General features: G+C 44.5%; 1 protein-coding gene across 1 annotated transcript; it reads left to right on the top strand.

The window, feature by feature from the left end:
• The first annotated feature begins 628 nt into the window (after positions 1 to 628).
• On the top strand, positions 629 to 14,662 carry DEFB1 (defensin beta 1). The gene is made up of 2 exons (XM_014857440.3): positions 629 to 786; positions 14,429 to 14,662. Exons 1-2 carry the CDS (start codon positions 726 to 728, stop codon positions 14,572 to 14,574), a joined length of 207 nt encoding a protein of 68 aa, XP_014712926.1. The 5' UTR covers positions 629 to 725; the 3' UTR covers positions 14,575 to 14,662.
• The last annotated feature ends 254 nt before the right edge of the window (positions 14,663 to 14,916 follow it).

A 14,916-nucleotide genomic window follows, 5' to 3' on the forward strand; every position in this document is an offset into this window, starting at 1 on the left:
AATTCTATTCTAAAAAAAGTCTCAATAAAAAAATTTTTAAGTAATAGAAGAGGCCCGTAGATTTAAAAAGACTTGGAGACATATTAATTATAAAAAAAAAAAAACAAGAAGTGTGATGTTGGTCAATCAAGGAGAAAGTTCAGCTCAGAAGCAAAGGATTGAGAAAGTAGCCTTGGCCTTGTGAAAACTCCATCCTTGGAGGCTTGGCTTTTGAAAGGGAAAAAAGTGAAGTTTGAGCCACCTTGTAGAGAACACAGTTCAGCTAAAGAGACTGACTCTGCTGGGGGCTGGACGGCCACCTGGCTCAGAACTTCCTGAGGCCACTTCCCCACCTGCTCCCTGAGCCATCCCAACAGAAGGGGCCTGCCTTAGCCACCTCATCCAGGAGCTCCATCAGAACTGCCCAGCCTAGAAAACAAAACAACGCTGGCAGGAGGCACCCACTCCAGGTTTCCAGGACGAGAGCTAAATCCAGCTGCAGCCAGACAGAGACAAGTGTGTGCACATGACTCGCAGACAACCCAGGGCAAATGACACGAGGGGTTATTTATTAAAATTTCACTCCCTGGATTGCGACACCGCCCTTCAGATCCATCTATGAGATTGTGCAATCCTCTAGCCCTATAAATACAGGGACACTTCAGCCTCTGGAAGCCTCTGTCAGCTGAGCCTCCTAGGAGCCTCTCCTCCTTCTCCTGCCATCCCGGACCAGCCTGCCAGCGACCATGAGGGCACCCTACTTTCTGCTGCTGACCCTCTGCCTCCTCTGCTGCCAGATGTCCTCAGGTGAGCTTTCGGACGTGCTGGAGCGCTCTCTCCCAGGGTTGTGAACTCTGGGGCAAACTGAGCTCTGAGGTCAGCTGTCTCTTGCATCCTGAGGGTCCGGCAGCAGGAAAGCATCCCCAAGGTTGAGTGGCCTCCTGTGGGCAGTTGGTGGGCAAGCCTCCTGAGGCTAGGGGTCTGCATGCCATCCCCTGACTAGCTGGGAATGAGCCTGCATACCTGGGCTGGTTCTCCCGGGTCTCCAGAGGCAGCCCAGCTCGGGGAGAGATAGACTCACATCTCAGTCCATGTCCATCCCTTAGGGCTCCAGGCCCTCTGAGCTTGGCAGTGATGTGGGACCAGTCCCAGGCAGCTCCCACCATCTCCTAGCCCCACCTTTGTCTCGGGCATCTAGAAAGTATCCTTTGTGAAAGAGGGTCACATACTCCATTTGCAAGATGGCCCCTCACATTGAGAGACCAGCTTCCTGTCCCGGTGAGAGAGTGCAGGCTGCCAGCCTGATCCCAGCCCAGGTCACTGGGTGGGGCCTTCCAGGTGCCCTGCTGCGAGTAGGCACCGCCCGTCCCTCCCACGAGGCTAGCTCACCTGGTGCTTTTGACTCACCTCGTGGGCAGGCAGGCAGGGATCCTCACGCAGTCATGGAGCTTCCTAGAGAAATCCACTCATGTTTTCCAGGGTGGGAAATCTCCCCAACACATGGGAGGGGAGCTTTCTGTCAGCCTAGAAGACGCCAGCTCCTCTGGGTCAAAGCAGCTGTGCCCCTGACGTAAGAGAAGGTGGGACCCTGCAGGAGGAATCGGAGGACACATTTCATCCCAGCCCTGTGACTCTCTAAGTGGCTTTGAGCAAGTCACATATTCTGGGCCTTAGTTCCTTCATCTGCGAAATGCATGGGTGGTGGCAGTTGTCTCTCAAAGCATTAAAGCTCTGAAATTCTCTGACAGACCAGATTGTACTTTTCTCCAGGCCACCCCTTTATCATACAGATATGACTAATTTACTACAGTTATGCCTCAGTTTCCCCATCTGAAAACCAGCTACGAAAGTATTCTAATGTAGACTTTTAATGTTCCCAGTTGGAACCCTTTAGACTAGAGATGGATATTTATTGAGTTGCAACCATATTTTTGCAAAGGAATATTTCTATCCTTTTCCATTCTATTCTACCAGTGCACACCGCGGAGTAAGTGTTCATGCTGTTTTCTTAGGCTCCGATTTCAGCTGTGTGTGTGCGTGTGTGCATGCAGAGGAGGAATGCAAAATTTCTTACAGGAGTTCAGTTCAAACTCAAAAAAGTTTGAAAGCCGCTATGTTAACATGAAGAGTAATTTTCAGTCCATTACATCTGAATAAGATTACGAGCATCTCATTCAAAGCATGGAAAATAAAAGTGTTTCCAAGGAAATGCAGGAACAAATAAACTTATTCATTATAAAAATGCTAGCTAACACGATTGAGCACTTAGTAACGACAGGATGAGCTCAGATACTCCCAGGCGAGGCCGCTGGATGCTGCTCTTTCACAACATGTAAATCCTGTCTGCGAAACCTCCCAGGCCGTGGGTCCTCAGCATGGGGCCCGGACACCTCAAGAAGACCTTTCCCTTTGGGTTGGCTGCCACGAGCTCATCTTCAAGAAAGGAAAGAGCAGTGCCCACTCCCATGCCCAGGCTGAAGCTGGGGAGGCTCTGAGCACCCCAGAGAGCAGTGTAGACCAAACACCACCTTCATGTTTCTGCACTGAGCCAAGATGTTCACGTTTTGAAAGAGGGCCACAGGAGGAGCAACACTTACAGCTATTTTCTGCCTGGGATTTTATGTGTTGCCCTGGCACTGCTGTCTGGAAGAGGAGGAAGAATTAAGTCCTCGAGTGTTTGGGTATTAAAACATGCAGATTTCAGCGGCCGGCCCCTTGGCCTGGTGGTTAAGTTTGGCGTGCTCCGCTTCAGCAGCCTATGTTCAGATGCTGGGGGCAGACCTACATCACTGGTCAGTGGCTATGTTGTGGTGTTGACCCACATACAAAACAGAGGAAGATTGGCATGGATGTTAGCTCAGGGTGAATCTTCCTCAAGCAAAAAGAGGAAGATTGGCAACACATGTTAGCTCAGGACCAATCTTCATCAGCAAAAGACAGAAAAACAAAAAAGAACATGCAGGTTCCCCCAGCCTGCCTCTCCTGAGCCCAGCTGCAGGCAGCTCTTACATAGACTCTGCTTCACCTTTTAGGTACCTGCTTGGAGATGTTTCCTGTTACTGTTGTTGCATTGCCATTGTCGTGTGGTTGTTATTGTCACTGTCCCACCGCCCACAGGCTGCACTGATTGCCCTTGTGATGAACAGATCCCAGTTTAGTGTAGGAAGGGAGCCGGGTGCTGCTCCTAGAAGGTGCTGCCCAGGTCACAGCCTCACACTGTGACTCACCCTGAGCCAAAATGTGGGACGAGGTCACGCCCTTTTCTGGAAGAGCCGTTAGAATGCGTCCAGTCCAACCTGGTCATTTCACACACGGGGAAATCAAGGCCCACGTCAGCTGAGGTGAAAGAGAGCTGTGTGGTCGCTGCAGGAAGTCATGACTTCACATTCTTTTTTAACAACTTTCGTCTGTATCAGAAAAGAAAATGGGTCGCCCACATTAAGCTCATATGAATGGTCTTTCTGGGAACACACAATGGTGTCAAAATGATAAGGTGACTCAAGTCAGTGCATCAGCTAGGCGAGAATCCAGCCAAGGTGTTTAGAAATCAAGATAGTCTGAGGTTGTTCATTCACTGATTTGGCAAATATTTAGTTAACGGTGTTCTCTGTATAGGCATTGCCCTGGGAACAGGGGAAGAGCCAGAAAAACACAGGCCTTGAGTTCATAACCGTATATTCTAGAAGCAGAAAACGACAAGAAAACCTGATTAGATAATTAATGACCTAATGACAATTGTGTTGTGAAATGCTATTAAGTACAGGGTGCTAAGAGAACATGTGAGAATGGGAGCTGACCTGGTCTTGAGCAGCCAGGAAGGCTTTCTTGAGGAAGCTCAGAAGTGGAGGAAAGATGGAAGTCCTTGTGGTGTTCATGGTATTTTCAAAAGAAAGTTTTCCTTCATTCCTTTTCAACAATTAAAAATCAGGATATATCATATACAATTTAGATTTTTATCTTCTCTTAAAAACACACAAAAAATGTGGCAACATTCCTCTGTGGCAACAGTGAGCCACAGCTAGATAGTGGCTGCTCCTCCAGTCAGGCAATTTCTCTTACTGCAGGCCCCACCACTCCCTACTGCCTCGCCTTAGCCCACTTCACGGATTTATGTTTTCGGCCTGGCTGCTGTGGGTATTTGAATTTGCAGCCCTGAATTAGAGAAACTAGGGAAAGGTGAGAGGGCATGTGGTAGCAAGGACAAACCAGATGGAAAGGACAGCATGTGTGAAAGCCCAGAGATAAAGAGAAATGAAAAACAACAGCGTTCACTTTTATCTTTTTTCTTTTCCTTTTGAGGAAGATTAGCCCTGAGCTAACTGCTGCCAATCCTCCTCTTTTTGCTGAGGAAGGCTGGCCCTGAGCTAACATCTGTGCCCATCATCCTCTACTTTATATGTGGGACTCCTACCACAGCATGGCTTGCCAAGCGGTGCCACGTCTGCACCCGGGATCCGAACCGGCGAGCCACGGGCCACCGAAGTGGAAAAGTGCGCACTTAACCGCTGTGCGAGTGGGCTGGCCCCGAACTCACTTTTTTTTTTTTTTAAAGATTGTCACCTGAGCTAACAACTGTTGCCAATCTTTTTTTTTTTTTTCTGCTTTATCTCCCCAAATCACCCCTGGTACACAGCTGTATATCTTAGTTGCAGGTCCTGCTAGTTGTAGCATGTGGGATGCTGCCTCAACGTGGCCTGGTGAGTGGTGCCATGTCCGCGCCAGGATCCGAACCGGCGTAACCCTGGGCCGCTGCAGTGAAGCGCGTGAACTTAAACACTCGGCCACAGGGCCGGCCCCCCGAGCTAACTTTTAATTTAATCACCATGCCCCTTTGGGGAAAGAAGAATCATAAATAAATAAAAAATAAAATAAAAAAAAGAAGAATCATAAAAAGAATCGTAAAGTTGGCCAGAGTCACGTGACCAGTAACAGGCAGAGCAAGGACTCAAACCCAGGCCATCCACTCAGCTACCCACAACCACACACCTCTCAAGGCACAGAGTCAGCCCAGGTGCTGGTAGGAGTCATTGGGGTTGAGGGGCAGGGTCAAGAGAGGCCTTATGCAGCAGGAAATGCACCTGGTTTATGTGAGCCCCTAAAGTTTTAAACTAGGAAAGTGATGGAATCAGAGATGGCTTCTTTAAGAGGCTGCTCTGTTGCAGCGTGGAGGCTGACCCAAAGAGAGTAACATGAGTGCCTGGGGCAGCGATGTCCTTCCCATAAACAGAGCCATTTCTCTTACAGCGCACCCTTTCCCAGGTGATCAGCACCTCGGTAGAGCAAAGTTCACCAAACCCCCTGATAGACCTGTCGGCCATTCCTCACTAACCTTCTTTCCTTTCCCTCCAGGACACTGCATGCATTCCTGAGACTGGGAGTCTGGGCCTCAGTTCCCTCGCCTTTAAAATGAGGGACTAGGCAAAATGACTCCCAGCTCCAACATTCTGTAACCCTCAGTGTCCTGTCTGCCCTGCCCACACCTGACTGTCTCTCTCTGTCATCGCCACCCCAACCTGCTTGCCCGAATTCCTTCCTCCTCTCTGACCTCTGGCAATAGCCGCCAGGAATGTGGCTGCTAAGGCCTCCGGATCCCAGCCAGAAAAACATGCTCCCCAGTGCCTCAGAATTGGGCCCCTGCAGGCTCCGAACCAAGCTTAACACCGGCACTTGGTTAGCAAGTCAAGGGAAACAGAGCTGTGCTCAAAACACCTGCCACAGAACAAACGCCATCTGTGGCACTTGACAGCTGAACAAAGCATCTCCATGAGTGTTATCTCACTACGTGTCCCCAGCATCTCCATCACGCGGAGACCACTATTATCCTCATTTTGTAGATTTTTTTTTTTGTAGTGAATCTCACAGAGGTTGCTTTTCAAATACCCTGCCAGCAAATAACAAGGACTTGACTCCAGCCCTGACTCCGAATCCTCTATTCCTTCCTCACACTTGCCAAAGCCCCCTGGAAATGTCACAGGCACAGGGATTCATCTCCAGAATAATCTAGACAGGAATTGAATTAAAATTTTCCTGAACTCAGCAAGAGTTGTTGTTGATAAGCAGGGGCCAGCATGAGTTTCTTCCTGAATGGGGACTTCATGGGTTGCTTGTTTGCAGAAAATGGGTTTGGACCTTGGTTGTATTCCAGTTTGGCTTGGAGTTTTACTATTTGTTTTTCAGGAGTGGCTTGTATATTTGATTTCATCCCCAGATTGCTTAGAAAGATCCATAGAAATGAAGTTGACCATGTCTAAGCACCACGACCACTCCTGAGTTGACAAGCAGCCTCTACTTCAACACCCCCAGGCGGAGGGCACCCACTGACTTATGGATGTCCCTTCTCCTGGCACACCTGCCAACCAGCCACATTGTCCTGAACAGGAGAAAAGCCATAGCTGACTCACCAAGGCCCAGAGGGCTCCAATAAGCTAATTCCTCACTCATGACCAGTCTCAGGTTGCTTCCCACTGCCGAGTTCAATGATGTATCACCGTAGGTGTGGGTCAAGTGTTGCAAACATCTAGATTGCATTCTCTGGCTCCCACATAACCATATCTGTGTTTGCTCCTCACACATCTCAAATTGGTCAGTCACGTAAACCCTGATCTGGGTCCTGACCTTTCTCCAAGCCTGTCCTCTTACTGCTGATTCTGGGGCGGCGGGGAGGCGGGAGGTCGTGGGGAAGTCCTGGGCAAGAGAGGGGGCATAGATCCCAGGAACGGTCAAGTTTGGGCCTCATCTTCTCCAAAACCCTTGTCATTTTGGCAACTCACTCCCTCCTCAGCCTGGTGGTCTTTTAGTGCAAGAAATTTATATTTTAGTCCACAGCTCTCCAATTTGCCCTTTTAACATTGTTCCAAAACTTCACTTTAGCTCTAATTGTATAATACAGACCAACCTTAGTGCCCACACTTCAGAGTAGGATGCCAGAGAACAAGTCCTTTATCAACAGCATGATCACTACCCATCCGTTCTCAGATTCCCTCCTCTCCCTTCTCTCATTCTCTGAAAGGCTCTTTAAGAAATTTTGTTTTCTTGGCTCTTTTATTTAAAATCCAAAAATCTCTCTCTGTGTTTCTAAAATATCTTCTTCTCTATAGTCTTTTTATCTCTCTTTCTTGAAACACCACCATCTGATCTGTATAGAGTATATTTGATCTCAGGAGCCTTAAAAGTCGTTGTCTGTTCCTCCTTGAGGTGGTCTTATTTTCTGATGACTCTGTAACAGTCCAGCCTCTTGTGTGCTCCCTGCCATAAACTGTTCTCTCCTCCTTCTCATTGTCTTCCATTGGCACCTTATTTCCTAGTTAGCTTCCTGTTACTTAATCACAATCGTCCTTCATTCAAGCTACTATATTACACTTGACTAGAAAAATAGTTGGTGTTTCAGTTGCACTTACGCAGGATATTTCACAATCCAGCTGTAGTTGGCCTAATAAATGTATATTGGAAAGAATCACTCTTTTCGCCACAAGCAAAGAAACTGGCACAAACCTGCTTTCCCAACAGGCCTGCTCCTCGCTCCCTCTTCTTGCCCTTCATTCTTGCCTATAAGTTTTCTCTTTTCTATGTTCCTCTGGTTCATGGCACTCCAGAGACCACCAAGTGATGTGTTGGATTGTATTTCTCAGGACAGCTTAGTGAGGACCGAGACAAGAATAAGTTCCAAGTTCAAGGAAGCAAATTTTCCCATTCTTGGGAGAGAGGAGGAGAAGAGCGGGGCTGTGAGTTTTCCAAGGAGCTCGTCTACAGGGAGTGGATGGAAAGGGACCCATGCAGGGTTGGCAGAGGATGCTGGAAGTTGCATGTAGCACAGGAGGTCCACAGCACTAGGAATATGCAGAAGACCTTTTTCAGAAGCAACTCTTGCTTTTTGACTTTTTTAATCATAAAATATGACATGCATCCAGAAAAGTACATGAAACATGAATGTATAATTTCATGAATTATTATAAAGCAAGCAAGCACCCTGTAACCACAATTTAAGTCAAGACATAGGGTGTGGCTGGTACCTAAGAAGCCATCCTCCAGCCTCCTCAGTCACAACTCTTTCCTTCCCCAAAGGTAATCATTGTTTGGCTTTTATGGTAATAACTTCCTCTGTTTCTTAGACTTTTACCACATTAACATTCATACTAAATAATATAGCTGGGTTTGTGCATGCATGTCAATTGGCTAGAAAACAAGAGGTCACGGCATTGCTCCGCCATAGGATATACTTCTATTGAATTTTCATAGGTAACACCCAATTGTTCTCCAAAACTGTCTATACTAATTGACACTCCAACAATCAGCAAACGAGTGTTCCCATTGCTCCATATCCACGCCAACACTTGATAATGTCAATCATTTCAAAGATTCAGCCATCTGTGAATGCAGTGGTATCTCATTGGAATTTTAATTTGCATTTCTCTGAAACATAATAAGTTGAGCACCTATGCATATAGTTACTGGACACTTGGATATCTTTTGTGAAGTGTCTGTTTTTCCATATTTTCTATCATATTATCTGTCATTTCTTTATGATTTGTAGTAGTGCTTTGTATGTTCTGCATACAAGCGCTTTGTCAGTTGTAAGCATTACATATGTCTCCCACTTTCGTTTTTCACTCTCTTAATGGAAACATTTAGACAGAGGTTTTTCTCATTATTTTCATGTGGTTAAACGTGTCATATCTTTTCCTTTAGAATTAGTGCTTTTCATGTCTCAAGAAATCTTTTTTACCCCAAAGCCCTGAAGAAAATCTTCAATATTGAGTTCTGAGAGCTTCCTGTTTTTCCTTCTACATTTAGTCTCACAATCCATCTGACAATGGATTATAGTGTGTGTGTGGTGTGAGCAAAGGGTAAAGGTTTTTTCAATTTGAATATCCACTTGTGCCAGAACCAGCTACTGAGAAGACCATTTTTTCCCTACTGTTCTGCTGAGCCAATGTTATCCTACATCAATTCTCCATCTATGCATGGTCTCTTTCTGTTCCATTTGTATATCTGTCTGTCCTCGTGTCTTCACTACACTGTGTAATTACAGTGGCTCTATAATTAGTCTTGAAATCCAGCAAAACAAGTCCCCCTGCCTTCTTCTCCGAGAGTGTCTTGGCTATTTTTGACCCTTTGAATTTCCATATAAATTTTAGAATCAGCTTTTCAAGTGGTACTGGAAGAATCTCTGGGGGTTTTCATGGTATTGGGTTAAACCTGCAGACTAATTTGGCAAAAATTAACATTTTTTAAAATATTAACCTTCCAATGCTTAAACATAGCATTTCCACTTATTTAGGTCTTCTTTAACTTATGAAAAAACATTGTGTTCCTTTAACTTATAAAAAATGTTGTGTTCCTATAAGTAGATAAACTTTTTGAAAATTTTATTTTTTGTCAGTTGCTAATACACGCAAGTCAAGTCGATTTTTTTCTTTCTTTGTATATTGATCTTGTATATAGCAAACTTGCTAAATTTGCTTGTTTATTCCTTTTGAACTGTCTACACAAAATCATAATGTCAGCAAGTAGTAATAATTTTATTTCTTCCTTTCGAACCCTGTACCTTTTGTTTAATTTTTTCTTACTCCTCCGGCTAGGACGTCAAATACAGTGTTGAATGAAAATGATGATGGCAGTTATCCTGGTCTTGTTGCCAATCTCAAATGGAGCATTTTCAATGTTTGACTGCTAAGTGACCTGTTTGATGTAGACTTCTGTAGATACTCTTTACCAGATGAGGGAAGTTCCCTCCAGTTCCTTGCTTGTTGAGTTTTTTGTCATGAATCAGTGTTGAATTTTTTCATATGTTTTTCTGCCCCTCTTTGGATGATCATGTGATTTTTCTCCTTTATCATAATAGGCATTGACCAATTTTCAAATGTTAGATGAAATCTTGAGTTTGGGAAATACACTGAACCTGATTTTATTCTGTTTACTGATATTTTATTTAACATTCTTGCCTTTCTGCTGATTAGGGAGGTTGACCTGTTGTTTTTCTTTCATTTCTTTGCCTTACTGATCTTGTTAGGCATTGATGTTAAGACCATGTTGGCATCACGTCATGAGTTGGTGAAGGTATCACTTTTTCTATTCTGAGAAACAATCTGTGTAGTGTAGATGCTATTTCTTATTTGTTTCTTGGTAGAATTTGCCAATAAATTCATCTTGGCCTAGACTTTTATTTATGGACTCAAATTTTTGTAATAGTTCTGGAACTATTTAGATTTTCTGTTCTTGTTTGTTTATTTTAGTAAGTTGCATTTTTCTAGGAATTTTTCTTCTCAACTAAATTTGCAAGTTTGTTCAAGTGAATATCCCATTTTTCAGTATGAATATTCGCATAGAAAAATATTTCTACTTTTCTATTTCAACTAAATATTCGAGTTTTTAAATTTATAGTAATCTCAATTTTTTTATATTGATAGAATGTGCTGTCCTTGCTTTCATTCTTGTCTGTTCCCAAATCTTGACTCAGTAAATATTGTTAGTTCTCTGACACCTACAAGGTACGTGTGTGTGTGTGTGTGTGTGTGTGTGTGTGTGTACCAGCTGTTCGGGCTGTTCTGGTTTGGCTGCCTGGTCCACTATTATTGGAAGCCAAATCTTCAGAGGTGCTTAAATGCCACAAATATTTGCAGGCCCTATTCCAAGGTAAACATCCTTTCTTCTGTCAAGAAACATGGAATCTGTTAGGATAGACAGACACGTGCACAGTTAAATCTGACGCAAAAGGAAAGATAAATGTAAAGAACAGGGTAAAACTAAGTGTTATGAGAGAGGTCGCTAGACGCAAAGAAGCGTGGACTGCTCAAGCAAGACCAGAAGTTCTCAAAGTGTGCTTTCTGGACCAGTAGCTTCAGTACCACCTGGGAGCTTATTAGAAATGCAAATTATCAGGCCCCAAGCCAGTTTCTAAATCAGAAACTCTGAGAATGCGGCCTAGCAGTTGTGGTTTAACAAAACTTCCAGGTGATTCTTATATATCTAAAACTTAAAATGAGTGATCCAGCAGTTCTTAATTCTTTACTGCACATTAGATTCATATGAGGAGTTTTGTAAAGTGCCAATACACAGACTCCACCCCAGAACAATTAAATCAATATATTTAAGAGTGTCTCAGCTGGTTTTAATGTGTATGCAGCATAGAGAAGCACTGGTCTAGACAATGATTTCTCAACCGTGGAGCTATTGACACTTTGGGCCAGATAATTCTCTGTATGCGGGCTGTTCTGTGTGTTGTAGGTATCCAACAGCATCTCTGGCCCCTACTTGCTGGATCCTTATAACATCACCCCACATACACCTCCACAGTTGTGATAACAATGTCCCCAAACATTTCCAAATGTCTAGTCACCAGACACCCTCAGCTCCAGATCAGATGAGGTAGCTGCAACAGGGCTACTGATTAAAGAAACAAATATGGTCCTGTATTCACTCCCTCGATTGCTGTGGTGGGGATGGGGGAGGGAGGGATGAGAATAGAATAAAACAGGGATGCTTTGCTGCTTTCTTAAACCAGAACTGTACATAGCCTCCTCAAGCTTCACAACCAAGCAAATAGTGAAGCAGACCATATTGTCTCCTCCTTCTTCCCAAATTATTGGTATAGAAACCTACTTAGCACCATTCAAAGACGACCTTTTCTAGCAAAGTTGTCTAACAAGCCAACCCATCTTCCTGGGACACAATGCGGCAGAAGCATGGATTTTAGAATTAGGCAGAACATGGTTTGTTTGTTGTGGGATAATGGATGGTTCATTTAATCTTGCTAGAGCTCAGTTTCCCTGTCTGTAAATGAGGAAAAAGCAGTGCACTCCTCGGAGGGTTAAATGCGACCATAAATGTGCTAGTTCCCCACCGAAGGAAAGACGATCAACCTTAGAGTATTAGAAATGGATGAGATCACATAATCCAGTCTTCTCAATTGTAAATTTGAGAAGCTAGGACCCAGAGAGGTTGAGTGGTTTACCAAAAATCACATTGATTAGTTTACAACACAGAATTTAATGAAAGGACCCTGACACTAAATATGTTGCTGTTACTTTTGTGTTCTATAATGTACTGGATCCTTGAAGCTAATGCCAGAAACTAGTTCCCGTGAATAGTCATGAAGCCATAATCCACCAGCAGTGTGGCGAGGTGGAATAAGAGCTGGAGTGGAGGTCAGCAGACTTGCTTCTGCTTCTGGCTCTGCCTTCGGCTGGCTGCATTCCTAAGAGGCATATCTGGACTTCAGCTTCTTCTGAGAGAAGATTACAGAGAGGTTGAACGAGTTGAGCTCTGAGGTTCATCTGGGCTCTAAAAAGCTGTGATTGTATTTGCGTCTCCTCCGCTCACCCAGCACAATGAAGCAGAGGAAATCATATATATATATATATTATATATACCAACAGCAGCAAGAACAGTAATGTGCAGACCCTCATGATTTCAAAGAGCTTTTGAATTTAGTAGCTAAATTGATCTTTCTAATCTTCCTAAGAACAGATAATTACTTGGAGGACATACTGTCAGAGGGATCCAATCTTGCAGTGTGGTTGGACTAAGTATCTTTCTGAAAGCCTTTGATGAAGGGAAACAAAAGCTGGAATTGGAGAGTTGGAGAATCTAGTTGACCATGACCTTGCTTGAGGATGACATTGTGCTGAGGCTAGTACAATCTTGGACAGCAACAATAGGAATCAACACGATGTACAGAAAGAATACACACTGGAGATCAGGAGACTGTGTTTTGTGTGCATAACTGAATGGCCTTGGCCCAAGTCACTTCCCTGGATGGTGGAACCAGAATGTCTCTCAGTTCCCTTCAATCTCTATAGCAACACAGTCCAATAAAATGTTCTGCAGTGATGGAAATGGTCTATATTCTCACAGTCCAATGCAGCAACCACCAGTCACATATGGCTATCGAGCACTTGCACTGCGGCTAGTGTAATTCTGATTAAATTAATGTAAATTGTCACCTGTAGCTAGTGGCTACCACATTGCACAGCACAGCTCTACAGTGCACAAGATGAGAGAGGGGAAGCCTCTTTTGGTCTTGGTAGGCGGGACATGTCTAAGGTACTTTGTATTTATTCCAGGCCTCAATAGGAAATCTATTGATAACCCTGAACACATTTGGAGGATTGAGAAGGGCCTAGAAATGGGGCACTTAGAAAAATTAGGACTTTTTAAAAAGCAGAATTACTAAAACTGGAGTTGCCTTCTGAAAGAGTGATTAGACAACTGTAAAAAGCAGAAAAAATGCCACTGGATGGAAGTTACTGAGAGGACAATTTCAATTGGCATGAAATCACCTCTCCAACAAGCAGAGATATGTGACATTAGAATGTTCCATCTCCTAGGGTAGCGATGGCCTATCATATTAGTCTGCTAGGGCTGTCATAACAAAATACCACAGTGTGGGTCACCTAAACAACAGAAATTTACTTTCTCACAGTTCTAGAGGCTGGAAGTTCAAGGTCAAGGTGCTGGCAGGTTTGGTTTCTTCTGAGGCCTCTGTCCTTGGCTTGCAGGTGGCCACATCCTTATTGTGGTCTCGTGTGGTCTTTCCTTATGTGTGTGCATCGCTTGTGACTGTTTGTGTGTCCAAATTTCCTCTTCTTATAAGGACACCAGTCGTATGGGATTAGGGATCACTCATATGACCTCATTTAACCTTAACTATCTCTTTAACAGCCCCTCCCTCCAAATGCAGTCACATTCTGAGGTACTGGGTGGTTAAGACTTCAACATATGAATGGGGGTGGGGGGGGGCGAGAGAATTGCAATTCAGTCCATTACACCTATCAGTGTAGGCATGCAAAAAGATGGCTTGATAGTCACTTGATAGGGATCTCATAGGGCGGGCTTGTTCTCTATTGGATACAGTAGAACGCTAGTCTGGAGACGTTCTAATTAAGAGATTCTGTGATACTGGGAAGAAGCCAGAATAAAAAAACTTTACAGAGTAGCCATAATTTCAACCTGACCTTAAGGGATCATAGATTTCAGGAGAAATATGAGGGGGGAGGTGTGGGAGCAGGAATTCCAGTCCGTGGGAATGGTATAGCTCAAGAGCACAGGAGTGAGGGAAGTGTAGGATGTGCTCATGGAGTTAGAAATATACCCCAGCATTTCTGAAACAGAGGATGTGGATTTGGGCAGAAGTACAATGTGGTAGGATACGTACTTGGGGACTAACTCGAATTCCCTGCACACCTTAAAGCTCTCTGGGCAGAAGCAAACCCCACTCCGAACCCTGCTGCTCATTGCTGGCTTTTGGTGGGCCACAGCAGGCTTAGACAGAGCAAGTTCTTCAGATGCCTTATTTCTTGAGCATTCCTAAACATCAACTGAGTGCAAAGTTTTTGGAAGAGAAAACTCTCTAAAGGGCTTTGCAGAGTTGCCTGACATGTTTTCCCAAATGTTCTGAAGTCATTGTGGCTGCAAGCCATGAGTCTGAAGTGTTTTCTTTCCCTCGTTCCAGGTGTCGGCTATCTCACGGGTCTCGGCCACAGGTCTGACCATTACATCTGTGCCAGGAGTGGCGGCACCTGTCACTTCTCCTCTTGCCCGCTCTTCACCAAGATTGAGGGCACTTGTTACGGCGGGAAGGCCAAGTGCTGCCTCTGAGCTGGGAGCCATGGGAGAAAGAACACAGAAGCCAAATGAAGTATTTGTAATAGTAGTTTTAATAAAAGAAACCTTTTTTTGAAGCATATCCCCTTCAGACCAAAATTAATCTTGTGTCTCCTTTGGGAAGAGGTTAAGAAAGTACAGGAGTTACAGGGAAAATGGGCTAGGCCACAAAGCCCGCTGGGTCCAGGACTGGGAGATGATGACCATGGCTTCAGCCTTGTCACTTCTACTTCATTTTGTTACCGAACCAACATGTGAGCCAAGCAGAGGGTCCACATGAGATCAAGGATACGTGATGAGGATTCGGAGCTGCAGAAGCTCAGCCCAAATTCAGTG

The sequence above is a fragment of the Equus asinus genome, chromosome 27 (assembly GCF_041296235.1).
Source record: "Equus asinus isolate D_3611 breed Donkey chromosome 27, EquAss-T2T_v2, whole genome shotgun sequence".
NCBI lineage: Eukaryota > Metazoa > Chordata > Mammalia > Perissodactyla > Equidae > Equus > Equus asinus.

What these genes read in the sequence shown, in the direction of transcription:
- DEFB1 (XM_014857440.3), top strand. Translation starts at nt 726, where the DNA reads ATGAGGGCACCCTACTTTCTGCTGCTGACCCTCTGCCTCCTCTGCTGC. An exon ending in CTGCTGCCAGATGTCCTCAG is followed by an intron (nt 787 to 14,428) that starts GTGAGCTTTCGG and finishes CCCTCGTTCCAG; the next exon opens with GTGTCGGCTATCTCACGGGT.